At 41.6% G+C, this 27,788-nt stretch overlaps 1 protein-coding gene across 5 annotated transcripts in view; it reads right to left on the reverse strand.

Annotated features, from left to right (window-relative positions):
• Positions 1 to 27,788, reverse strand: part of PLCE1 (phospholipase C epsilon 1) — a 341,927-nt gene that overhangs the window by 52,413 nt on the left and 261,726 nt on the right. For all 5 annotated transcript variants that reach the window (XM_064374097.1, XM_064374096.1, XM_064374095.1 and 2 more), the window contains 11 exons: positions 26,630 to 27,305; positions 17,146 to 17,328; positions 15,361 to 15,478; positions 14,624 to 14,783; positions 11,975 to 12,097; positions 11,748 to 11,884; positions 8,550 to 8,788; positions 6,199 to 6,260; positions 5,951 to 6,116; positions 2,876 to 2,983; positions 1,315 to 1,431 (listed from right to left, as the gene is read on the reverse strand). In XM_064374097.1, coding sequence (XP_064230167.1) covers positions 1,315 to 1,431; positions 2,876 to 2,983; positions 5,951 to 6,116; positions 6,199 to 6,260; positions 8,550 to 8,788; positions 11,748 to 11,884; positions 11,975 to 12,097; positions 14,624 to 14,783; positions 15,361 to 15,478; positions 17,146 to 17,328; positions 26,630 to 27,305 — 2,089 coding nt within the window. The remainder of the gene's footprint in view (positions 1 to 1,314; positions 1,432 to 2,875; positions 2,984 to 5,950; positions 6,117 to 6,198; positions 6,261 to 8,549; positions 8,789 to 11,747; positions 11,885 to 11,974; positions 12,098 to 14,623; positions 14,784 to 15,360; positions 15,479 to 17,145; positions 17,329 to 26,629; positions 27,306 to 27,788) is intronic.

The raw sequence follows: 27,788 nt of genomic DNA on the forward strand, positions 1-27,788 counted from the left end.
GTTTTTTTATTTGGAGACAATAAAACTCACTCTGTCACCCAGGCTGGAGTGCAGTGGCATGATCTTGCCTCACTGCAGCCTCCACCTCCTGAGCTCAAGCGATCCTCCTGTCTCAGCCCCTCAAGTAGCTGGGAGTACAGGCTCATGCCACCTCACTTGGGTAATTTTTGTATTTTTCATAGATTTTTGCCTTGTTGCCCAGGCTGGTCTCAAACTCCTGAGCTCAAGCGATCCACCCACCCCAGCCTCCCAAAGTGCTAGGATTACAGGTGTGAGCCACTGGGCCTGGCCTTAAGTTATTTTTTTAATTGAAAAAAAAAAATCAAAGCTTAGGCCAAGACAATATGAAGAGTTAATTAGTTTTGTTGGCATTAATATTTGGGGACATTTTCTTTTGCTAGTGCCCCTCTTCCCACTGAGAGCCACATTTCCACAAATGCCTCTACCATTAGAGGAAGCGGGAGGCATAATGGAATATCTGCTCCTACATTTGGGTGCATTATTCCCTTACATAAGGAAGGGCTGACTGTTAACACAGCAACTGTGCTGGCCAGTCTAAGCTCTTTGCTAACTTGGATCCTTGTACTGTGGTATAAGATCTCCTACAAGAAGATTTGACTTATTTGCCCTGAGATATTTTCAGCTTTTCCACATACAACTGACAGATGACACCCTGGCATCCCTGACGTGTGATACCAGAAATGTTGGAGAGTTGGTCTATCGTTTCCTCCTAAGGCTTTCTGGAAAGGGTCAGGAGACCAGAGAGCAATGTGTATATTATTCCAGCTGAAAAGAGGGACCATCCCAGAGAGGGCCCAGGCTGAGAACAGCCCAATTTCTCAGATCTGTGGGACCCTAACTGTATACGCTTCACGGCCAAGGTCCAACTGTGGTGTGGTCCACAAAGGCCTCGTGTAATATCCAATGACAGCCGGGTGTGTGGCTCATGCCTACAATCCCAGCATTTCCAGAGGCCAAGTCAGGCAGATCGCTTGAAGCCAGGAGTTCCAGAGCAGACTGCCCAACATGGTGAAACCCTGTCGCTCCTAAATATACAAAAATTAGCCAGGCATGGGGGTACACACCAGTAATCCCAGCTACTCAGGAGGCTGAGGCAGGAGAATCACTTGAAACTCAGAGGCAGAGGCTGTGGTGAGCTGAGACTGCACCACTGCACTCTCTAACCTGGGTGAGAGAGTGAGACGCTGTCTCAAAAAAGCCAAAAAACAAAAAACCATCCAATGACAACTGCAAGACAAGGGCCAACACACCATTCTGCGAACACATCATCCTGCCTTTTTGTTGAGAGCTCACCTTGAAAATTTCTGCCATTTTTCGTTGCTGAGGCAATGAACAATGGTTCTCAATCGATATGATGATTGGCAGGTCAGAGTTGATGAAGGCACTGCGATCAATGGCTTCAACCACTTCCTATGAAAGCCAAAACAGCTCATTAGAGTCCAGATATCTGTCCAAGGTGGTCAGAACGCAGGGTATTTATAGCCACAGAAAGCATCTCAGTTGTTGCATACAGCAGACTCTGGTCAAAGGTGGTTTTTATATTTTCTAATGAATCATGAGGATAAGGCTATTTTGTAGAAAGACATTAAACTGTTTATAATGAGTATTGTTCACATACTATAAAGAACAACTATCACACTGAATTTAACAAATCTATATACATATACTCTCTCTCTACATATAGAGTATATTGCAGGTAAAAGATACTCTCTTACTTATAGCAGCAAACATAAGCACAAAATACTTTCCTGCTTATAAAGAGTTTATAATTTATTTGAGGCAGTATGACATATATCACATATATTTATGTGTGTATGTAAACACAGTTATTAATTTGTCCCCTGACCAATATAGCACACAGGGGTTTTAGGAGTGCTAAATAGGAAACCAAGTTAAGGAGAAAATGCATTTTAGCTACTATTTCTACGTAGGAAATAAAAATAATATTCCTTCACAGCCTGGCCACAGTTCAGAGAAAAATGATGTCACACAGCCTAAGACCTTCTGAATGAAGATAGTAATTGCATAACTGAATGAATAAGCTACCCGGAATTTGAAACACAAATCCAATGAGATCAGTCTTCCTGGGTGCCCAATCTTCTCAGGCAGAACTGATGCTCATAATAGTATAATGCTAACTATTTAACCATCTCCTAACTCTTGGCATTGGCCTTTGTCAGCATTATACCAGGACAAATGACTGTTAATTTCTACAGCAGGAGAACAGACCCTGCCTTTTATATCATCATATTATGTAAAAATTGCAATAGTATTATTACACGCTAACTAATATAAGGTAATGGCTACTAACTTTGGTTGAATGTGGAATCTAATAAGAGTTCTAGATTAACTCCAGAAACATGAACGTGTATTCTACATGATACAGCAAACACTTTTGGGAAGTCTTCATTTAGACCCAGCATAAAGACCCTTGACCTAAGGTGTAATTTGGTCAAGTCACTGATTTAAATGATGAATGAAGGCCAGGGGTGGTGGCTTATGCCTGTAATCCTAGCACTTTGGGAGGCTGAGGTGGGCGGATCACTTGAGGTCAGGACTTTGAGACCAGCCTGACCAACATGGTGAAACCCCGTCTCTACTATAAATACAAAAATTGGTTGGGCTTGATGGCATGCCCCTGTAATCCCAGTTACTCGGGAGGCTGAGGCAGGAGAATTGCTTGAACCTCGGAGGTGGAGGTTGCAGTGAGCCAAGATGACACCACTGCACTCTAGCCTGGATAACTGAGAGAGATCTCATATCAAAAAAAAAAAAAAAAAAAAAAAGAGAGAGAGAGAGAAATGGAGATAATGTCTCTTTGTGATTTGATTTAAAGAAAGTTATGAAGCATTACCTTGAAGGGGATCTTGGTTGTCAGTGTATGTCCATGATAAATGATGGGCATCCCATCGTCTCCGTCCCAGCAGTCCAATTCTACACTTCGACAGCCTTGCAAGAGGACCTGTGTGATCAATGAGAATCCACCCCAGGTGAGCACCTGGAGATAAAGCCTCAAACTAAACCCAGCATATAGTTCTACATATCGGTCAGTGTTCACATTCAGGACTAGAGCAGAAGGGCATATGGTCTAAAACAAACACTACATTTTCGCCAATGGCCACAATTAATCTGGAGTAGGGAAGGAAGGGAACAGACTAAGGAAGGAAGAGTGTTTACCAGAGCTGAATGTTAAAGGAAAGTAAAATTTGATAGCAAAACCATATGGCCATTTTCCTAGCAACTTTGACCCCCTGAAATGGCGCATCTTGAAATTAGAGAACCAGGCAAATGTTCTATCTGGGCAGACATCCATGGAGGTGAAAATGCTGATGCTACAGCCCAGGGAAAGTAAGGCCACTGAGTCCTTAATGAACTGGCTAAACATTTATAGGAAGCCAATCAGGATAAAATCTCCTCCATTAAGACCCAAATTAAGCTACGATTAAACATATTTGCTGTGAATGCGTAGCATGTAAGAAGAGTAGAAGCAAATAGTTCAAGGATTTGCCTGGCTATCTAATTCCAGATCAGCAACTAGAGCAAAGATGGCAAATAATCCATAAACGATTCCTTTCTCTCATACCCACAGCAGACATCAATAATCAAGCTAGGCACACTTGCCTTCTAAGCTTTAAAATATGTTAGCTTACAACCTCTTTATCAAAGTGCTCCAGAAAACACTCTCAAAGAATCGGATGAGTTGATACCTGTTTGGTATCCTGGATCTAAAGTGGGAAGCAGAGCTCAATACATGTGCTTGGGTTGCAACTTTGTAAAGTTTGCTGGAAGCAGCCTCTTCCTCCATAGATCTATCTGTACATCATCTTAAAAAACTATCACACACTGGAATGGTGACCCAAGTCAAGAGGTTTGGGTCTGTAAATGTGCCTACCTGCTGATTTTAGAATGCACATAACTATTTCTATGTGACAGCAATCCATTACTGGGGCTTAGTAACCACTAGAGTTTCTGAAACTAAGCTCAGATAGTGGAATGATTCTCATTTTAACACAGTATGAGATATGTGCTATATTCTTCCTATTTTACAGCATAGTCGGTGGTCCAGAATCCCAAGGCTAGCTATTTGCTTCTTTCAGCAGCTGGAGTATCTAAAGGTGCAGTGCCTTGGGCTGGAAATCGCTATGTAAAATGGCGGCTGCAACACCAACCTGCTTATCTCTGTGGTGCCCCTGCCAGACTGGGAACAGTGTTCAGCAAGTGGCGACAGATGAGATGGCTTTTCAGCATGAAATAACTAAAGGTCTTCACTAAAGTCTACATGACCTTAGACCTCCACATATGGCTAGAAGAGGAAAACCTGGGCTGGAAATTCTAGATGAGAAGAGCAGGGCTTATTCTCACTTCCCATCTGCCCCATGGAGAAATGTTAAGAGGTAATTAGGAAGGGCCAAGGAAGCGTGGAGAGGGTTAGAAATGAAGTGAGAGGGATCTAAAGCTGTCTGCACAGTAGGTTTAATCACATCTGTGAGTCTATTTGAGGGGTTCTTGTGCCTTATTCAAAAGCTGTAATAATTTCTCCTTAGGGTGTGATGTTAAGAGATTTAAAAACTCTTTGGAGTCAAACAGAGAAATGAAGTAGGAATTAAAGCCAGGACACTGGTCCTTGTTTATTTTCCCAGGAGAAATAGGCATACACACAAGTACATAGATATACATAGATACGTACATATGCACTAACATATGTACAAACGTATATGTATATACCTATATATGTGTGTATATGAAATATATATCTGTATTTATATGTATATTTCATTTCTTTCCTACAGAATAATGGATTTCAGACTTCTTTCAACCTTGGCATCCTGTGTGCAAATGGAGGGACAATATGTAAAGTGTGAGTAAGAGTAGCACATTAGCTGAAGCGGGGGAGCCTATGGCACCTGTCCTACTCTCTTGCTTCCTCATCTCAGTGTTGGGGGCTGAGGCCCTGGGACAGAACTTCTGTTTTGAAAATCACTACCCTAAGGACACATCTTCTTTCATAATAAAAGTCCCTTAGAGAATACAGTTTAAAATGCATATTCCATGCTAAACAAACTTTGGGACAAAACACTGCCCCATGCTTTGAGGAATATCTGGACTAATCTGGGAGAACAAAGGAACCTCATTGTTGCTGGGGTTGTGTAAACCATACAACTGTGATTTCCAAACTTGGACCCACATGTGCACCCAGTGACACACTTATATTCCCTGGACTCAGCCCAGCTCCAATCAATTGATCCTTCTTGAAAGAGTTCAGAAAACAGGCAGAATAGATGAGGAAGCTGCCCACGGTATAGCAGACAGGCAGTGGACATGCAGATCACTGCAAGTTGGATGTTTAGGTTAAAAGGATGTACTTTTTCTAGTTTAAAGAGCCTACTGAGTTTCAAAGAACATTCTCATGAATGTGTAGAGACAGTGCCTACACTCGTGCAGAATTTTTTCTGCATTGTTTTTGGTTACCCCAGGGATAGATTAATTATTTAACAAACTGAAAAGCAAAACAAACAATATTTTGGGAATAACTACATAGAAAGTTGCATTTTCTACTACGCTTTCCCACTACAATATATTGATTTATTTAGCATTTAGAGAAACGATTAGATAATTTTCCCATGGGAAAATCTAACTTTAGTGGGAGTAGGTCAGACTAACTAGGATCTAAAAGCTATGATTCTCAAACAAACACTTTTATTTTGGCCTAGAATAAAAGTTAAGTATAGATGGGGGAAAACAAAAAGAAGAAAGAAAACAACTGCTGTATGTATAGCCAGTTTTCCCACACATCATGCGTCCTCATTTTTGACATGCAATCGTTTATAAGATCTTCAAAGGAGTCTGGGGTCAGGTTTTTGTGACTTTAGGGGTTAACGTAAATAATTAGGTTTAATAAAAACCACATTCCAAGTGGCAGTCCCTGTACCTGGCTATAGAGTTCCACCGAGGATTCTCCTTTGAGCTGATGGCCCGTGAGGTAGGTATTGTGTGAAGATTCAATGTAATAGTATGAGAGGGGTAGCTGCAGTTCTTTGACATTCTCCTGTGACTCATCATTTTTTGAGGCAAAATTTTCTTTATCCATCAGAAACCTAGATGAAACAAATTTTCTTAAGACGACATGGGAAAAATGTATACTTTTAAAAGATGGGCAAAAGATATTTTAAAAGTTACCTTGCAAACCCTTCAAATGACATTAGTCCCTGATGACACATACTGATGCTAGGCTCAAACTTCTGCAAGGAATTAAAAAAAAAGTTTTACTTAGGTTAAGGAAACTAAGGGGGGAAAGAAATCGCCACATCATTTTTTAAAGCTGTTCTGTTTTCATCAGGAAACATCTAAACCAAATATTTGAGCTAATTTAGCAATGTAGTGGTAAGAAGTAGTTTTTAGTCCAAAAGAAAATATTTATTAGATGTGAGTTTATTATACTAAGCATATTTATTTAATAGTAAAAAGCAGAGAATGAGAAAAGAACAAGACTGATTTCTATGGAAACGAAGTGTATCAGTTTATCCAGGTGAAAATGGAGATAATAGCTACCATAAAGCTGGTGAGAGGCAAACTGAGATGATTCACATAGAGCACTTGGTGCCATGCCTGTATTTAATTATATTATAATGAGCACTCAACAGTATGACAATCATCTCACGATTTTAGCATTTTCAGTGATGAAATCCAATTGCAGCACAATGAATACACTGATACCCAGTCAGGTGATAAGGGAGGTTGAAACCTAGACTAATTTGTTGCATGCAGCCACAATGAATGCTGTCCCCACTCCTCTCTGCTGCCACCTTGTAGTCTAAACCTTCACTAGCTATTGCTGGTTACTGTGATAGCTTCCTCAGCAGTTTCTCTGTATCTATTCCTTCACCAGCACAGTTTAAAATGGGGCCAGAGCAACCACTTAAAAAACATTTTTTTTAAGAGACAGGGTCTTGCCATATTGCCCAGGCTGTCCTTGAACTCCTGGGCTCAGGCCATCCTCCTGCCTCAGCTTCTGAGTAGCTGGGACTACAGGTTTGTGTCACCATGCCTGGCTCAGAGTAACCTCTTAAAAAATAAATCAAATCATGTTACTCCTCTGCTCAGAAGTGTCCAGTGGTATCCCATTTCACATATTTTACATGGACTAAAGCCAACCTCCTTCTCGTGCTCTACAAGGCCTGGATGATTGGGCCCTTGCACATCTGTCTGACACTGTGCCTGCCACTCTGACTGGCTTGTGCAGCTCACAGTCCGCCAGCTTTCTGTGGTTCCTCATAAAGCCCCAGCTTTCCGCTGACGTGGTATTTGAGCCTGGGGCTCCCTGTGGGGAATGCTCTTTCCTGAGACCTTCAAGTTGGTTATTCACTTAGGGCTCAGTCCAAAATGCCACCTCTTCCAAGTGGCCTTTGCTTACTCTCCTCAGCCCTCTTGTATCATTCCTTTCCCTTAGTTGACTCAGTTTTCCCCCTACCCCATTAGTACCAGAAATTACATCGTATCTTTGTTTGTTGTCTGCCTCACCCTTTAGAATATAAGCTGCATCGAGGGCCAGAACTTTTATCTTATTCTCTGCTATATTTCCACCTCCTTAAACGGAACCAGCATAGTAGGAACTAGTACATATTCATTAAATGACTAGCGAGGTTGAAAACCTAGACTAAATCTGTTGCATGTTCTAGAATAACAAGAAAAAATTATGTACCAACTCCTTGTAATAGCTACTGAGCTAGAGAAGGCCTGGGGCCTACGCTAATTATATGTTAGAGGAGAACACGTACATACTTGTTTTTGTTTGTGTTTTGCTCTGTTGCCCAGACTGGTGTGCAGTGGCGCAATCTCAGCTCACTGCAACCTCTGCCTTTCGGGTTCAAGGGATTCTCATGTCTCAGCCTCTCAAGTAGCTGGAATTACAGGTCTGCACCACCATGCCTGGCTGATTTTTTTTTTTTTTTTGAGATAGGGTCTCGATCTGTTGCCCAGGCTGGAGTGCAGTGGTGCAATCTAGGCTCACTGCAGCCTCCACCTCCTGGGTTCCAGCGATTCTCCTGCCTCACCCTCCTGGGCAGCTCGGATTACAGGTATGTGCCACCACACCTGGATAATTTTTGTATTTTTAGTAGAGACAGGGTTTCACCATGTTGGCCAGGCTGATCTTGAACTCCTGACCTCAGGTGATCCACCTGCCTCAGCCTCTCAAAGTGTTAGGATTACAGGTGTGAGCCACCATGCCCAGCCCTGGCTGATTTTTGTATTTTTAGTAGAGCCGGGGTTTCATCATGTTGGCCAGGCTGGTCTCAAACTTCTGGCCTCAAGTGATCCGCCAGCCTCAGCCTCCCAAAGTGCTGGGATTACAGGCATGAACCACCATGCCCAGCCCGTACTTGGCATTTTGTTAAAAACCAAACCAAACTATTTCTGCCCCAGATTTAAAAGCTTTGGAAAGAAGTATAGAAAGAGTAAATATTTAGCAGCAAAGTGTTAAAATAGCCAGAGGCATCACACACACATGCACACACAAAACAGGCACAAACCTGGATGATGCTGAGGATTTCATCATAAGTGCAGTGCTCTCCTTGGCAATTCACGAGGAAATCGTTGAGCTGAAGTATGCCCACCCCGAAAATGCCCAGAGATGTGCTCTCAATCCCAGTGCCATTTGTCACAATACTTGCAGCAGCAATGGCATCAGATATCTGCCTCTGGTTGTCCGACAGCTGCTGTTTACTCTTAATGAACAAGCCCAAATCCGAAACATTTCTGGTCAACAGATCTGAAACAGAACACCGCAGTACATGGACAAGATAGCCAGCATCTTTCATCAAGCTCGTTTTGGAGATAATGGTGTGGAGTTAGTAAAATGAAGAAACCCTTTACTAATGTATCTAAACAAGCCATCAAATAAATGTTTATTCCTGGCTTCACACAGTGATAGGAATAAAAAACAAATCAATGAATAAATAAAGGAAACTAAGGGCTGGGCATGGTGGCTCACACCTATAATCCCAGCACTTTGGGAGGCTGAGGCAGGTGGATCACCTGAGGTCTGGAGCTCAAGACTAGCCTGGCCAACATGGTGAATCCCCGTCTCTACTAGAAATACAAAAATTAGCCAGGCATAGTGGTGTGCACCTGTTGTCCCAGCTAGTTGGGAGGCTGAGGCATGAGAATTGCTTGAACCTGGGAGGCAGAGGTTGCAGTGAGCTGAGAATGCACCACTGCACTCTAGACTGGGCGATAGAGTGAGACTCTGTCTCAAAAAAAAGGAAATGAAGACAGAGCTAGGTTAATGATCTTGATATCCCATGCGGCTTTGGCATTACATGGCAACTAAATGTAGATTCAACTGGAAGCATCAGGCCAAATTCAGGCTTTGGTTTTGGGAGTAACTACTTCCACATTTTTATGTTCGTAGAAACTGAAGATGTACCCTTAAAATCACAGTTTTACTGTAATTTAGAAGTGTAACTATAAATATTTGTGTGCAGATTTCTGTGTGAACATAAATTTTCAACTTGTTTGGGTAAATACCAAGTAGTGCAATTGCTGGTCACATGGATAGAATATGTTTAGCTTAGTAAGAAACTGCCACACTGTCTTCCAAAGTGGTTGTACCATTTTACATTCCCACCTGCAGTGTACCAATTGCTTCACATTCACACCAACTTTTGTATGGCCGTTTTAATTTTAGCCACTTTGGAAGACAGTCTGGCAGTTTCTTATGGAGCTAAACATAGGCTTACCATATGATCCAGCAATTGCACTCTTCAGCATTTACCCAAATGATGGAAAAACTTATGCCCACACAGAAACCTGCATACAAATGTTTATAGCAGCTTTATTCATAATTGCTAAAACTTGGAGGCAACCAAGATATACCTCAGTAGGTGAACAGATAAACTGTAGTACCTCCACAAAACGGAATATCATCCAAGGTAAAAAGAAATGGGCTATCAAGTTGCAAAAAGCCACAGAGGAAGGAAACTTAAATGCATATTGTTAAGTGAAAGATGCCAGTCTGAAAACTCTATGTACTATATGACTCCAACTATATGTTATTCTGGAAAAGGCAAAACTATGGAGATAAAAAGAGCAGTGGTTGCCAGGGATTTGGAGGGAGGAAGTGGGGGGAGGGAAAAGTGGAGCACAAGGAACTTTCAGGGCAGTGAAACTATTCTGTATGATACTGTAATGGTGGACACATCATTACACATTTGTCAAAACCTGTAGAGTGCACAACACAAAGAGTGAATCCTAATGTAAACTGTGGACTTCCGTTCATCATAATGGATCAATATTAACTCGTTTGTATCAAATGTACCACACTAATGCCAGATATTACTAACAGAAGGAAGTGTGTGGGAGAGTGGAAGACGGTATATGGGAACTCTGTACTTTCCACTCATTTTCCCATAAACCTAAAATTGCTCCAAAAATAAAATCTAGGCCAGGCATGGAGGCTCATGCCTAAAATCCCTGCACTTTGGGAAGTTGAGGCAGGACGATTGCTTGAGGCCAGGACTTTGAGAGCAGCCTGATCAACAGAGCAAGACCCTGTCTCTACAAAAAAAAATTACATAAACAAAAAGTCTAATAATTTTTGAAAAATGCAACTATTTGACTAATCCGTAGTTATGCAGATTTTATGACTAAAGTTGAACAATAGTTAATAGTCTTAGCTCAAGGACAACATAAGCTTATAAATAATTATGAAGCAACTACATAAAAGAGGAAAGTTTTTTTTTGTTTTTGCTGTTTGTGTTTAAAGTTTCCAGCAAGAACAGAGGAGGAAAATTATAGGCTTAAAATGCACGAGTGGTTATGAAAAATGCATTGGTGGTGATAGTAATGGTGGTGGTGGCGAGTGGGATAGGAGACCAAAACATTCTGGTTTACACCAAATATCCTGGACAATCATTCAGACAGAAGTAGCCTGAGGAAGACACTAAAGACCCTCCTTGTCAAAGGGCAGGAGACTACTGCCCTGTGATTGAGCACCCACCTGTCTGTAGGCAGGGCAGAGACTGGGGGTTCTCCACTGTGACACACACCACATACCTAGCAGGCATTTGGAAATGGTCAGTGATATGGTTTGGCTGTGTTCCCACCGAAATCTCATCTTGAATTGTAGTTCCCACAATTCCCACGTGTTGTGGGAGGGACCTGGTGGGAGGTAATTGAATCATGGGGGCAGGTCTTTCTCATGCAAAAATGTTCTCATGATAGTGAATAAGTCTCATGAGATCTGATGGTTTTATAAAGGGGAGCATGCCCTGCACGACCTCTCTTCTCTTGTCTACTGCCATGTGAGGCATGCCTTTCACCTTCTGCCATGATTGTAAGGCCTCCCCAGCCATATGGAACTGTGGGCCCATTAAACTTCTTTTTCCTTATAAATTACCCAGTCTCGTCTATGTCTCTATCAGCAGCATGAAAATGGACTAACACAGTTGGGAAAGGATTTTTGGTTGTCAGAATGACTGGAGAGCTTTATTGGTTAAATATCCTGGAATACATGGGCAGAACCACACAGTGATGAATTTCTTTGCTCAAAATGCCAGTGGCACCTGCTCCCATGACACCAGATGGCACCTTGAAATAATTAAGTGTTTCCCTACATGGCAGTAATAGCACACCATGTGGGACAGGCTCAGAGTTTGTGTGACTGGACCTCTGACCTTAAGTTTTACACAGAAAGGTCCCAAAAGGAAATCCTAAAATGTTCAACAAACCTAGGTCAGGCTGAAGATCGCTGGTGTTTTCATCAATTGTGAGGTTGGTGTAGAGTGGGGCTGACTCAGAGCCAGATCGGTTGCAGGGCACTGCATAGACATCAAACAGATCCTTCAGGTCCTTGCGGCTCCGGACACTGAATGAGGAATGGAAGACACCTCACATTGAGTATCTTTATAGAAACGAGGGGGCCTAAGAAAGAATAAGAAGGAAACATACACTGTACCTGAATGATTTGAACAGCTCAACAAATTCAACAAAACTCATGTTGCTGTCTGAAACCATGAAGCTCTGAAATCCCTTCATGCCGCCTTTGATCCGCCCATGCCAGCTACTACTGCTCCAAGCACTGCAACAAAGACAAGGCCTTCATGGGCACAATGGCAGGCCACCGTTGTGATTCTGTCCCACCAGGCTTCTCCAGTTAGCAATACGAGCCAAAGGGTGAGTGCAAGTTATTTAAGGTTGAAGCTATTTTCCGGTACTCTTTTACTTCTCCTAAGCTATATTGTATCGCAGGAAATAAAATATGTTGTATAAGAAAAAGAAAAGATGTTTCTAGTCTATTTAGAAGGTCTATTAGTCTATAAATAGACTTATAAATAGAAGTCTATTTATAAGGGTCCAGGGCTGAGGTTAATATTTCTCTATTAATCAAAATAGTTCTTTGAAATTGCAGATCAATGGGCAAAATAACTCAGTGTTTCTGAAGATGTCTTTTTATAAAAAAGCCACAAATTACCACTTTTAATCTGTGGAGAATAATGCATGTTCTTTTCTGTATTCTAAGTTATAGAAACACATTTAAGAAGAAAGTTTTGAGTGTATCTATGTCTTGTCTGATTCCTTTCCTAATCAGTTCTTAGATGAAAACAGAGAAGAGTTTTTAAAGATTAATAGAAAATGTGAGTCAGAAAATGTTAAGAATAGAAAGGGCTGGGTGTGGTGGCTCATGCCTGTTATCTCAGCACTCTGAAGGCTGAGGTGGGAAGATTGCTTGAACCCAGGAGTGCAAGACCAGCCTGGCCAATATAGTGAGACACTGTCTCTAAATTAAAAAAAAAAAAAAAAAAAAAAAAGGAAAAAAGCGAGCTTTGTCTAGGATATTTGCACCTGCCAAGGCTGCATCTATTCAATGCAGAAATACCAGTCAACTCAGTTAGAAATTCAGTCTTACCGTTTCACAACAGTTTTTATTATCTATACTGATTTCCTGATACAATGGTATGAGAGATGTTTTGATTATGGTTTGTAGTCAAATTAGTGAACAGGATCTAGTATTTTTTTTTGTCTTGAATTTTAAAAGGTTTTTTGAAATATTTCAAATATATAAGTATAGAGAACATAATAAAATTATTTTATATACATTAAATATATAATCTACAAGCTATATACTTAAGACCATAAATATAAAATATATAGTCTATTAAAGTTACTCTCAACCCTGCTAACAAGGTTCACTCATGGAAAATTAATTTGTGCTGACATCTGAAGGTCACCTTCAGCAATGGAATAGTACTGTGAATTGATAGCTTTATAGCATTTTCTAGGCATTGTAGGTTGTTGATCCCCAGTGTGGTGCAGAAAACATAGGGTAGAGGTTCAGGGAGAAGAAAAAGGCGACCCTGTCATTTGCAGCTAAAGTTTATTGGATATTTAACCAATAAACTTTAAATTTAAAGTAAATTTTCTGTCTTGCCTCTTTCTGGTTGCAGGCCCAGCTACCATCTGTAGGAACCCACCTCCCTTCGACTCTAGGAAACTCTATTTGTCCCCTTTCCACTACCAGACTTAGGACTCAGTCTAGATTCCTCCCTTAACAGCATTCAAGCTGGTTTTTCCTCTCCTGCCTTGTGTTTTCTTTCTGTTTTAAAATACCTGAGAGGGTACTGACCCCTGTCCTCCTGGGGTTGGCCTTCTGATCTTGCATGTTAGTTTCTCTTTTAAAATATTTTTCTCCCTTACTCTGTCCTTCCTTTTCCTGCTCATGAATAGTCAGAGGGGGAAGAGGTGGGGAGAGAGGGAGAGAGACAGAGAGAGAGAGTGTGTGTGTGTGTGTGTGTGTGTGTGTGTGATAAACACATTTCTTAAACTTTAACGTGGGATACAGGGAGATGGAGTGGCATTCTGTCCCTTTGGAAGTCTGCCATTTTAATATCATTTCTTCTTCTGAGAGGGTATTGTTTCAAATATGTAATTTGCATAGACCTTATAAAATAATTATAATACCAGCTTCAGAATTATATTTAAACATATCCAACTTGCTGTGATACTTGAATTCATTCCTCTAGACATTTGTAACTTACATACAAGAAAAGTATTAAATATATTTCATCAATTAGCAAAGGGGCCAAATAGTTAACATTAAAATGATCTATTCCCTCTTCTTCATTTAGAGCAATGTTATCCAATATAACTTTCTGCAATGATAAAGGGAAATGTTCTCTATCTATACTCTTCAGGACAGTAACCATCAGTTACTTGTGGCTGATGGTTACTGTTCCAAAGAGTATAGATAGAGAGCAATGGAAATGTCACTGCTGTGACTGAAGAATTGAATTTTAAATTTTAATTAATTTAAATTTGAATTTAAATACCCACATCTAGTTAGTGGCTAGTATACTGGATAGTATCGATTTGGAGAATCATGGGTTGGATTTCGTTACTGCTACTGATCTTTGAAGTAATATGAGAAGGTAGGAGTACAAAACTGGGAAAATTAGGATCATTTAAAATTTGAGGATTTTTCAGTTTTCAATTCAACTATACATCAGAATGTGAGATAGTCTTTCCATAGACAACTGTAAAGATATACCCCTCCACACAACTGGAATCATGTGAAAGATCCTTCTGTTTTATCATGTTAAGGCCCCACCTGGACGGGCTCTTGTTTGAAGAAGGCAGCGCAGGGGAGGACACTGGCCTGATGGGAGATGATGTCGTCCCAGCAGCCAAGTTGGGGGACCCAGTTGTGGTCAAAGAGTGGGCTCTTCTGGAAGGGAGGGAGTTTGGAGGGATAGTGATGGCATTCGCCTCTGTGAGGATGGAAGATAGAAAAGAGACAATGACTCAGATTATACTCTCCCTCAGAACCAAATACAAACCAGAGAGGCTTCTGGATGTCTGAGCAAATCAACCTATGCAGCTGTTTTCTATACAAGCACCACCAAAATATTTTTATTAATGGGCTAATCTCGTGGGGGTCTCAACTGGCTACAGGTTAGAACCACCTGGGAAGCTTCAAACATCAATAGAGGTCCAGGTCCCAGCCAGAGAATATCTGAATCAGTTATTCTTGGATGTGGCCAGAGGAACCAGATATTCTCAAAAGCTCTAATATGTAGCAAAAGTTGAGAATCACTGGTCTAATCTATCAAATTGTACAATGTATATCTAGTATTCCCCAACAGTAATGGCAAGTTCATTAACGAGAATTTTATTCCAAGTACACCATGCTCGCAGAAGCACCTCTTGGGTTTCATTGTCTGGTTTGGACAAAGAGTTTTGTTAGAAATGTTTGCAATACGAAAATCACAATTTAAAACCAAATGTATGCTGTTTTCCCATAAAAATTAAAAAACAAAAATCTCAGATGCAGACATGCCGCTTTACCCGATTCTTCTTGTTCATTAACGTCTTGAGGATCAGAACCACTTCGGCTTCGACACTCTTTGTGCATCTTGGTCTTTCGGGTTGCCATCTCGTCGTCAGTTGCCTCTCCACTCTCACCCTGGAAACACAAAGCTCAAGATAGTTCCAAGCCTAAATTTCTCTCCCATCACAGCTTTAGTTCAGATAGGTCTCTATTTTCCGACCTACCCACCTTCGATACTGCCTTTCCCTGGTAAAACTGGTAAAGACCTACTTTAAGGCTGCCTGAGTATTTCTCACGCTATATTATCTCATTTGTTCTTGACTATACAGCAGCACTCCTCAGGGGAGGGAGGCAGACAAGAGGAGGCACACAACCTCTGGAACCTCTGTGTACAGAGAAAACCCTGAAGCAGATAAAGTTTTACATGAGCATCAAAGCCTCCATAAGCGAAGAATGGCACTTTTTCTAGATAGTATGGTTTGGATGTGTGTCCCCTCCAAATCTCATGTTGAAATATAATTCCCAATGTTAGAGGTGGATCATGGGGGTGAATCCCTCAAGAATGGCTGAGCACCATTTTCTTGGTGATGAGTGAGTTCTGGCTGAGTTCACACAAGATCTAGTTATTTGAAAGTGTGTAGGCTGGGTATGGTGGCTCATGCCTGTAATCCCAGCACTTCGGGAGGCTGAGGCGGGAGGACTGCTTAAGACCAGGAGTTCAAGACCAGCCTGGGCAACACAGTGATACCCCATCTCTACAAAAAATAAAAAAATTAGCTAGGCATGGTGATGCACACCTGTGGTCTCAGATAGTTGGGAGGCTGAGGCAGGAGAATAGCATGAGCCCAGGAATTCAAAGCTGCAGTGAGCCATGATCACACCACTGCATTCTAGCCTGGGTGACAGACAGAGCAAAACCCTGTTTCTAAAAGAGAAAGAGTGTGTGGCACCTCTCCCCTTCTCTCTTGCTCCCACTCTCTCCATGTCATGTGGTGGCTCCCGCTTCACCTTCTGCCATGACTGTAAGCTTCCTGAGGTTCTCACCAGAAGAAGGCGCTGGCATCATGCTTCCTGTACACCTGCAGAACTGTCAGCCAATTAAACTTCTTTCCTTTATAAATTACCCAGCCTCAGGTATTTCTTTATAGCAACACAAACAGACTAACAAATAGCCATGAAGCAAATATATTACCACTTCATAGTGATACTTCATATTGTACAATGTAATTTATAATACATAGTGCTAATATACTTTACATTGTGTTCTACACGCAGTATCTGGGGCCACTGTGATCTCTCTTCTCTTCTGCCCTTCCTTGCCCACGGTGTGCTCATGCTCTAGCCACCCATAACGGCATGTGCTTCCTTGAACAAGCCATCTTTTATGTCTTTATGCTGTTTTCTCTGCTGGGGATACTTTCCCCTATGTTGTTTGGCTGGTAAAATCCTACACATTCAAGACCTGCATGTCAGCTGCTCTGTGGAGCCTTCCATGCCTGCCTCTCAGCTCTTTATTTTCCATCTCTCTGCTCCCACAGCACTTTGTGGATGACTCGATGATGTCCCTTTTTAGCTTGCACTGTGTTTGTTTACATGTCTATGTCCTTCTATGGACCTTGTCTTTTCCCTGGTGTTCTTGGTACTAGCCTGGCACCCAGGAGGTGTGTGGTAAGCCCTGGCATCTTCTGTTTTATACTGACTTTGTCCTCGACCCAAACAACCTAAAGAGGTTTATGGCGATGTTCACCATACAACCGTCCTGGAAGACGAGTTTGATGCTTAATAAACAAATAACACTATACCCTCATGAGGATTTTCTTCTTTTTCTTGGTAGTGCTTATGCCCAGCGTGTTGTTTCTCTGCATATTGGGCTTCTCAGCATTCTTTGCTGATGTCGCAGGGCTGGGGTTTCGAGTACTCCATCGTCTGCCACCAAACAACTCCACAGCATGAGCCAAAGTTGGGCCTTCATACCGTCCATCCTCCTGTGAAAGAACCACCTGGTGAACATGACAGGAAGCACCAAGCAATGGGGAAGTAAATATATTAATGGCTCCCAGAAAATTCCAAGAGGTGGAAGAGCACAGGCGGCCACAGAAGAATAATGATCTGGCCACCCAAGTGGCTCTGTTTATTAACTCACAAGACTGTCAGGAATTTCATCATGTCCCCTGTTGTCCTGGTCACATCCCTGCTGAGTTCCAGTGATATGCTTTAATACATCCACTGGGGAACAAAAACTTCCCATCCCATTTACAGAGGTTAAATTCCATAACTACCACCGTTGGAAAATTCATTAAGACTTACTTTGCAAATTAAGGCCTTGGAGGTCTTAGAAGGTAAGGCAAGTTATGAATCTAAGTAAAATCAAGTTGTATTTGTCCATTACTGCCAGGTAGGTTTTCACCTAGTTTGATGCTTGGGACAGTCTGCCTTGAAATAAAGGGTGTGTGGCCTGCATGAAATTCCTTTTGCAGGGCCCTGGGGAGCTCCTAAGATAGTTGGGCTGCCATCCTCTTAAGTGGCTGAAATCCAAAGATAGAGAGCCCATGATACTCAACGCTGTGTATATTAGGATGCTGTGAGCAGCAACAACACACTCAAGGGACAGGCAATGGTTCACAGTCGCCACGGTTTCTAAGGCAGCACCATGTAACATTCTGTAAGCAACAGCAGGGATCTATTAACTAAACAATTGTCAATGAGTCTCCCCATAAGTCAGGAAAATTAATTAATAAAAACACAAAAAGTTGCATATGAGCTAAAGATAATATTGCTATTTCACACATTGTATAAGAGGGCTCTTTAAAAATTAATTTCCGGCCGGGCGCGGTGGCTCACGCCTGTAATCCCAGCACTTTGGGAGGCCGAGGCGGGTGGATCACAAGGTCAAGAGATCGAGACCATCCTGGTCAACATGGTGAAACCCCGTCTCTACTAAAAATACAAAAAATTAGCTGGGCATGGTGGCGTGTGACTGTAATCGCAGCTACTCAGGAGGCTGAGGCAGGAGAATTGCCTGAACCCAGGAGGCGGAGGTTGCGGTGAGCCGAGATTGCGCCATTGCACTCCAGCCCGAGTAACAAGAGCGAAACTCTGTCTCAAAAAAAAAAAATTAATTTCCATGTACTGTCCTTACTCTTCAAAAACATTTAAGGCTCGTTGTCCTGTGCAGTTCCAAAGAAATGCTTATAAGTAGATTTTGCTTTGTTGCAGATCATATGCAAAGAACCAAGAGGCTTTGTGTGTGTCTGTGTGTGCGCTTGCTCCTTCAGCCTAATTAATGTTCAATAACTATCTGATCTTATGACTTGTGCATTCCCACTTCCTATATCCTGTTGTGGATCCCAGGATGCTGAATAACTTGTGTACTTGACAAAGAAACCTTTTGGTGACCTCTTACAGTGGGACATTGTGACATGACTGTCCATGATCTATTTCTCCCTTCTCTAACCATACCCCAATTTTACTTTAACTGTCTCTTCTTCACTGGATGCAGTCTCAATAGGTCAATCAAGCTGAAATATCCTCCTTTGACCAATGATTGACACATGATCCCAATAAGCCACTCAGAATCCCCTTCCTGGAGCAGGTTTCTTGAAATGCAGTAATACAGAGAATGAAAATGGCTGGAGATCAGTTCACCTGCTGAAGAGATTCCCTGCTAACAAGTCACTAGGAGTGACTCCAAATTGGAATAAACATTTCATGAATGAAACCTAATGAATAGGTTTTAACTACCTTTTTGAATAACATACTCTGAATCGGAAAGAAGAGTAAAACTTTTATTTATGGATTTTAACCAACATATCTTTAAAAGCTTAATAGACCCATTACAGTTTACATGTAAAAGAATTGGCACCATTAACCTCTACTGCTTTGATTTTTCTAATTTCAGAACATCCCAATATGGGCCAAACTTTACCACTAACAGAAATATGTTTAGGTTAGGAAAAGGAAGGATGCCTTTGTTTAGTCTTTTCTTTAAAGGAAACTTTCTGGGAAGTAAAATGTAGTTTAAATCTTTCTTTTGTTTTACACAAAGTAATACACTTGTTTGGGATGGATGAAGGATATACTTTTTTTTTTTCTTGGAGACAGTCTCCCTCTGTTGCCCAGGCTGGAGTGCAGTGGCATGATCTTGGCTCACTGCAACCTTCACCTCCCAGGTTCAAGCAATTCTCCCGCCTCAGCTCCCAAGTATCTGGAATCACAGGTGCATACCACCACACCCAGCTAATTTTTGCATTTTTAGTAGAGATGGGGTTTCACCATGTTGGCCAGGCTGGTCTCAAACCCCTGGCCTCAAGTGATCCACCTGCCTTGGCCTCCCAAAGTGCTTGAATTACAGCCATGAGCCACTGCACTCGGCCTACCTTCTTTTTTTAATGTGGGAGATGGACTACCAGGAGTGAAGGCACATTTTCAGTTTTAGAAAAACATTTATGTGAAAGTTGAAGAATAGAAAATAGATTCCTTAAAAAATATCCATGCATTGTTACCTCTTGGCATATCCTTGAATGTGACATTTTGAAGACCATTAAACTAATCTATATCCTTTGAAGAAATCTCTTTTTTCCCCTGAAGATAGCCAGAATCTGTTTGTTTGCTTATAACCAAAGATAGTTACCTATTAATCCCATATTTAGCCTTCTTAGCCTCCCAGAGCTCCGTCCTAATACCCAGGATTATGGGCCATCAGTTCTGTCCATGATAACCTTAAGCCAAAGCTCAAGATACTGGTCTTTCCTCCATACCCCACATCAACATCTCTGCACAGTTTACTTTCTTGGATTTTCCTGATGGAAGTAGTAACAAGAGTTAACACAAAAGACAAGAAGTAATAACATTTGTAGTGAAGCCTAGGAAAAATACAGAAAAATCCAAGAAAGTAAACTGTGCAGAGACAAGGTGAATGATCTCTGCATTTCCAACTGAGGTACCAGGTTCATCTCATTGGGACTGGTTAGATAATGGGTACAGCCCAAGGAGGGCAAGCCAAAGCAGTGTGTGGTGTCACCTCACCCAGGAAGTGCAAGAGGCCAGAGAACTCCCTCTCCTAGCCAAGGGAAGCCATTAGGGACTCATCCTGACACTCCAGCACTCTGGATCAAATACTGTGCTTTTCCCACGGTCTTCACAACCTGCAGACCAGGAGATTCCCTTCGGTGCCTACAACACCAATGCCCCAGGTTTCCAGCACAAACCTGGTCGGCCGTTTTAGCCACAGCATTTTTTTTCTCTCATACCCCAGTGGTGCCTAGAACAGCAGTGAGACAGAAACGCTCATTCCCCTGAAAAAGGGGGCTGAAGCCAGGGAGCCAATTGATCTGGCTTGGCAGGTCCTACCCCCAAGAAGACTAGAAAGCTAAGATCCACTGGCTTGAAATTCTCGCAGCCAGCACAGCAGTCTGACCTCGACCTGGGAGGTTTGAGCTTGGTGGGAGGAGGGGTGTCTCCCATTGCTGAAGCTTGGGTAGGCAGTTTTAACCTTGCCTGTGTAAGCAATCACGGGGAAGTTTACACAGCAAGTGGGTGGAGCCCATGGCAGCTCAGCAAGGCCTCTGCTGGCAGACTGTCACTAGACTTCCTTCTTGATAAGCAGGGCATCTCTTTAAAAAGGCAGCAGCCTGTCAGGGACTTATAAATAATTCCAGGACCAGACAGGTTCACAGCCAAATTCTACCAGAGGTACAAAGATCAGATGGTACCGTTCCTTCTGAAACTATTCCAAACAATCGAAAAAGAGGGACTCCTCCCTCTTTTTACGAGACCAACATCATCCTGACACCAAAACCTGGCAGAGACACAACCAAAAAAGAAAAATTCAGGCCAATATCCATGCATGATGAACACTGATGCGAAAATCCTCAATAAAATACCGGCAAACTGAATCCAACAGCACATCAAAAAGTTTATCCATCATGATCAAGTCGGCTTCATCTCTGGTTGATGAAGCAAGGCTGGTTCAACATATGCAAATCTATAAACGTAATCCATCACATAAACAGAACCAAAGACAAAAACCACATGATTATCTCAATAGATGCAGAGAAGGCCTTCAACAAAATTCAACAGCCCTTTATGCTAAAAACTCTCAATAAACTTTGTATTGATGGAATATATCTCAAACTAAGAGCTATTTATGACAAACACACAGCCAATATCATACTGAATGGGCAAAACTAGAAGCATTCACTCTGAAAACAGGCACAAGACAAGGATGCCCTCTCTCACCACTCCTATTCAACATAGTATTAGAAGTTCTGGCCAGGGCAATCAGGCAAGAAAAAGAAATAAAGCATATTCAGTTAGGAAAAGCAGAAGTCAAATTGTCTCTATTTGCAGATGACATGATTGTATATTTAGAAGACCCCACTGTCTCAGCCTAAAATCTCCTTAAGCTGATAAGCAACTTCAGCAAAGTCTCAGGAAACAAAATCATGTGCAAAAATCACAAGCATTCCTATACACCAATAACAGATAAACAGACAGCCAAATCGTGAGTGAACTCCCATTCACAATTGCTACAAAGAGAATAAAATACCTAGGAATACAACTAACAAGGGATGTGAAGGACCTCTTCAAGGAGAACTACAAACCACTGCTCAAGGAAATAAGAGAGGACACAACAGATGGAAAAACATTCCATGCTCATGGTTAGGAAGAATCAATACTGTGAAAATGGCCATACTGCCCAAAGTAATTTATAGATTCAATGCTATCCCCATCAAACTACCACTGACTTTCTTCACAGAATTGAAAAAAACCACCTTAAACTTCATATGGAACCAAAAAAGAGCCCACATAGCAAAGCCAATCCTAAGCAAAAACAAGACAAAACAAACAAAAAGCTGGAGGCATCATGCTACCTGATTTCAAACTAGATTACAAGTCTACAGTAATCAAAAGAGCATGGTACTGGTACCAAAACAGATATAGACCAATGGAGCAGAACAGAGGCCTCAGAAATAACGCCACATATTTACAACCATCTGATCTTTGACAAATCTGACAAAAACAAGCAATGGGGAAAGGATTCCCTATTTAATAAATGGGGGTGGGAAAACTGGCTAGCTATATGCAGAAAGCTGAAACTGGATCCCTTCCTTACACCTTATACAAAAATTAACTCCAGATGGATTAAAGATTTAAACATAAGACCTAACATCATAAAAACCCTAGAAGAAAACCTAGGCAATACCATTCAGGACACAGAGATGGGCAAGGACTTCATGACTAAAGCACCAAATGCAATGGCAACGAAAGCCAAAGAAGACAAATGGGATCTAATTAAAGAGCTTCTGTACAGCAAAAGAAACTATCATTAGAGTGAACCAGCAACCAAGAGAATGGGAAAAACTTTTTGCAATCTACTCATCTGACAAAGAGCTAATATCCAGAATCTACAAAGAACTGAAACAAATTTACAAGAAAAAAAACAACCCCATTAAAAAGTGGGTGAAGGATATGAACATACACTTCTCAAAAGAAGACATTTATGCAGCCAACAAACATGAAAAAAAGATCATCATCACTGGTCATTAGAGAAATGCAAATCAATACCACATTGAGATACTATCTCATGCCAGTTAGAATGGCAATCATTAAAAAATCAGGAGACAACAGATGCTGGAGAGGATGTGGAGAAATAGGAATGCTTTTACACTATTGGTGGGAGTGTAAATTAGTTCAACCATTATGGAAGACAGAGTGGTGATTCCTCAACGATCTAGAAATAGAAATACCATTTGATCCAGCAATCCCATTACTCGATATATATCCAAAGGATTATAAATCATTCTATTATAAAGACACATGCACACATGTTTATTGTGGCACTGTCACAATAGCAAAGACATGTAACCAACCCAAATGTCCATCAACGATAGATTGGATAAAGAAAATGTGGCACATATACACCATGGAATACTATGCAGCCATAAAAAATGATGAGTTCACATCCTTTGCAGGGACATGGATAAAGCTTGTGTCAGTTTGCCAAGTACGAAACCATCATTCTCAGCAAACTGTCACAAGAACTGAAAACCAAAGACTGCATGTTCTGACTCATAAGTGGGTGTTGAACAGTGAGAACACATAGACACAGGGAGGGGAACCTCACACACTAGGGCCTGTCAGGGGGTGGGGGGATAGAGGAGGGTTAGCATTAGGAGAAATACCTAATGTAGATGATGGGGTGATGGATGCAGCAAACCACCATGGCACGTATATACCTATGTCTAACAAACTTGCACATTCTGCACATGTACCCCAGAACTTGAAGTATAATAAAAAAAAAAAGAAAGTAACTTCACTTATATTTACTACGTAAAAAATTCTAATTTCAGAAAGATTATTTTCTATATAAGCACTTCCCAAACTAGGGATTTAAAAATGCTCTTAAAGAGCTGTTAATAGAAGTTTGGAAAAACCCAAACAGTTTTTCACAAATTTCTTTAGCTTATAGATAAATTTAAATCATATTTTTTTTTAAACTTTAGGGCATCTGAGAAAATATAATTTTCTAACAGGTATTATAAATCACCAAGAGAGACATTTAACATTAACAAAAGATTTGACCTTTTGTTCTCTGAGTTCTAAGTTAGCATCTTTTTGGTAATCCCCGAGTCAATTTGGGAACTGGGTTATATGACAAGAAAAGGATCAGTCCATTGGTCTTTCCCACTTTTTTCTCTTGAAAGAAATCTTGAGTGTCTGTTTCTAAGGCACATTGCCTGACTTCATAAATGGCTCATGTAGAGAGAGCAATGTCGAGAAAGAACGTCACCTATGTTTCAGAAGTGGTTGAGGAATATGAGCTGTTTTGCCTTTACACTGCAGTATCTTGGTTCTGTGCAGCAGTGGCGAGGGAGGGTGGAGCTGTGTTTGCAGTTGGGCAGTACTGAGTCTTCTCTAGGTCCCTTCAGTCTCTGTTCCAGCAGCAACTCTTACCTCTTCATCTGCTGTTCATGGTCCCAGCTGGTGCCTCCTTCAATAAAAGCTGAAGAGTGCCAGGGTAAACGGGAAACCAAGTACCTCTTATGTATTAATTCAGTTACCTATGCTATAAGCTTGAGAAGGAGACACGTGGAACAACTAAACCACACAGACTTTGTGACGGGATTGTAATTGAGCTCAAACACTGGTGTATGTCCATGTGTGGATTTTCCTGATTCTAGAAGGCTGAGGAATAATCATAATTAAAAATCAACATTCACAATAGCTCTTGAAGACCTTTTTTTTTTTTTCCAGCTGAGTACACTGGAAACTACCTGTGGAGTACAAAGGAAGCAGGTCTTTCCCTCCCTCCCTCCCTCCTTTCTTCCTTCGAGACAGAGTCTCGCTCTGTCACCTAGGCTACAGTGCAGTGGCACGATCTTGGCTCACTGCAACCTCCACCTCCTAGGCTCAAGCAATTCTCCTGCCTTAGCCTCTCGAGTAGTTGGGAGTACAGGAGCCTGCCTAATTTTTTTGTATTTTTAGTAGAGGTGGAGGTTTGCCATGTTGGCCAGGCTGGTCTCTAACTCCTGACCTCAGGTGATCCACCCACCTCAGCCTCCCAAAGTGCTGGATTACAGGGGTGAGACAGTGCAAGGTATTTTGTTTTCCATTTTAGAAAAGTTAAAACTGTCTTTGTGCTGTGTGACATTAGGATAATGGTGTATATAGGCCTATCCGCTTATTAATCAATTAATCAGGTTAGTCACTGAGGATATAGTCTTTACTCATAATCATGTCATGGGTGTGGGGAAAGAACAAAGAAAGGGCATTACATGTGCCTTGTCTAACTTCCCAGGGTGACAAATGTTTTTAATTGTCAGAAACATATTAGAACTGTGAAAAGTACATGAAATCAGCCATTCGAGTAGTTCAAGTAGTAGTTATATTTGTTCTGTGACAATAATACAAAATATATTTCTTTTCGCCATGAAGATAGAAAAACATAGCAAAGAAGAACTGAATACTTTGATACAACTCATTTGGCAATGACACTTCAAGTGTCACCTGGTTGCAGAATTTAAGACTCAATTTCCAAGCAATCTGTACCCTCTTTTCCCCAAAGGATGCTACTCTGGTTATGCCTGTGTCTCTTCTATTTCATTCAGCCCAGCCCTCCTGCCACCCTAAAACTATTGTGTTAGAGTACTTGATAACATAGGGTTAATGAAAGACAAACTCACTCAATGTAAGCAGCTGACCATGGAAAAACTGCCCAATAAGGGCTGCTGTTACTACAAACCTAGTAAGGAAGAACTCCACATAAGAATTATCCCACATTTGGGAAAGCTTTTTTCAACCTTAAAGAAATTAACCCCTGACCTCTACAATTAGGCAGGAATATGCAGTAAATTAAAGAACTCTCCAAAAGTCACATAGCATGTTAATAAATGAACTAGGATTTCAGTTTCAATAGGGATGGTTTTCTATATATCAGCTAGTCACTAATCATAAAAATATTCAGATAACAATGCTTTCCACTGAACCTTGAGTAAGTGAAAATGCTTATATTAACTGGTTTCTTTGCAGATGTGAGAACTACCATGACATTAGTCACTATTTTTATGTAATATATAAAAATAATACAAAATACAAATAGTGACCAGGGTCATTGTAGTTCTCACATCTGCAAGGAAATCAGTTAACGTAAGCATTTTCACTTACTATAAAAACTAAGTAAAATGTATTTCATACAAAATACAAATAGGACCTCCTATGAGTACAGACACTATTCTTTATACCTGTGAATTATACTGTGGCTTTATACATATTAACTCAATTTTTTTTTTTTCTGTGACAGAGTCTCACTCTGTCGCTCAGGGTGGAATGCAGTGGTGCAATCTTGGCTCACTGCAACCTCTGCCTCCCGGGTTCCAGCAATTCTCCTGCCTCAATCTACCGAGTAGCTGGAATTATAGGCATGTACCATCATGCCCAGCACATTTTTGTAATTTTAGTAGAGACGGCGTTTCATCATGTTGGCCAGGCTGATCTTAAACTCCTGACCTCAGGTGATCCGCCCATCTTGGCCTCCCAAAGTGCTGGGATTATAGGCATGAGCCACTGCCTCAACTAATACTCACAGCCACCTCTGAAGCAGGTACTGTTAGCACTTCCATTTTATAGAAAAGGGATTGGGGTACCAAGAGGTTAAGTAAAAGCTGCCCAAGGTCACCACAAGTAGTAACTGGCAGAGCTAGGAGCATGAACCTTGTGGTCTGGTTGCCAAGTGTGTGCTCTGGAGTATTATGCTACTGAGGAAAGACGGACGGCTCCGCCCCTTACCTGATAGAGGCTGACGTACTGTTTCCGCAGCCACTGCTGTCTTTGGTCAGGGAATTTCCTCATCTTTCTCACAGCTCTAGTGAGTTCCAACAATCCGCTGAAAAGCATTTTAGCTGTGTGCTTTGGTGCCACGAAGTGCAATAATCTATTGTCCGTGGTCTGAAGCCCATAGAGCAGTGTCACGCCAGTCTCTGACAGAAACATGCTACCCAGTTTGTTCTGAACACACACAGTGTGTATATCAATGCCAGGGTGGCCCATGTATACAGCCTTCACTGCAAAAAGATCCAAGACCCCTTCTGTCAGGCCACTTAATCCAGCATTGCCCAGGAGGGGGAATTTTCCAGGCTCAGCTGTGTTACTAAGTACACCAAGTTTTGCTTTAGTGCTGGCTAGGGAGGCAGTTGTGGGCTTTACCCAGGTCAAGGTGCTGTTGTCAGGCTGAAGCTTGAGGAAGCAGCGGGCAGAGAGGTGTGTGTCCTGGTCGTAGTGGATGACCGTGGCCCCCTGCAGCAGGAACTGGTGCACGTCGGCTTGGATGGACAGCACGTACCATGGGATGAGCTCCGTCCCATGGTCGAAGGCCTTCTGTGAGTCCTCTGAACCATGAGAGTCATGTTCTTTGGATTGCTCAAAGATGTCACTGTCTGAATCCAACAAATCTCCAATTATAAACCTGAAGAAAAGAGACACCAATTTGGTTTGTCTTATAATCAAAAGTGAGAACAACCCAAAGCCATTTTCACTGACACTGGACTTTATTTTTCATCTCACTATGAATTCAAATTAGCATAGGAAATACAAAATACTGAATAGCACACAGTAACTTTTAATAACTGAGGCTGGGTGTCGTGGCTCATGCCTGTAATCCCAGCACTTTGGGCGGCCGAGGAGGGTGGAACACTTGAGGCCAGTAGTTGAAGACCAGCCTGGCCAACAGAGTGAAACCCCATCTCTACTAAAAATACAAAAATCAATCAGGCATGGTGGCGTACGCCTGTAGTCCCAGCTACTTGAGAGGCTGAGGCAGGAGAATTGCTTGAACCTGGGAGGTGGAGGTTGCAGTGAGCCGAGATTGTGCCATTGCAATCCAGCCTGGGCTACAGAGTGAGACGCCATCTCAGAAAAGGAAAATTTGAGTAACTTTTTATAACTGTAT

This window comes from Aotus nancymaae, unplaced genomic scaffold (assembly GCF_030222135.1).
Source record: "Aotus nancymaae isolate 86718 unplaced genomic scaffold, 86718_ANA_hifiasm-v0.15.2.pri h1tg000010l, whole genome shotgun sequence".
Classification (NCBI taxonomy): domain Eukaryota; kingdom Metazoa; phylum Chordata; class Mammalia; order Primates; family Aotidae; genus Aotus; species Aotus nancymaae.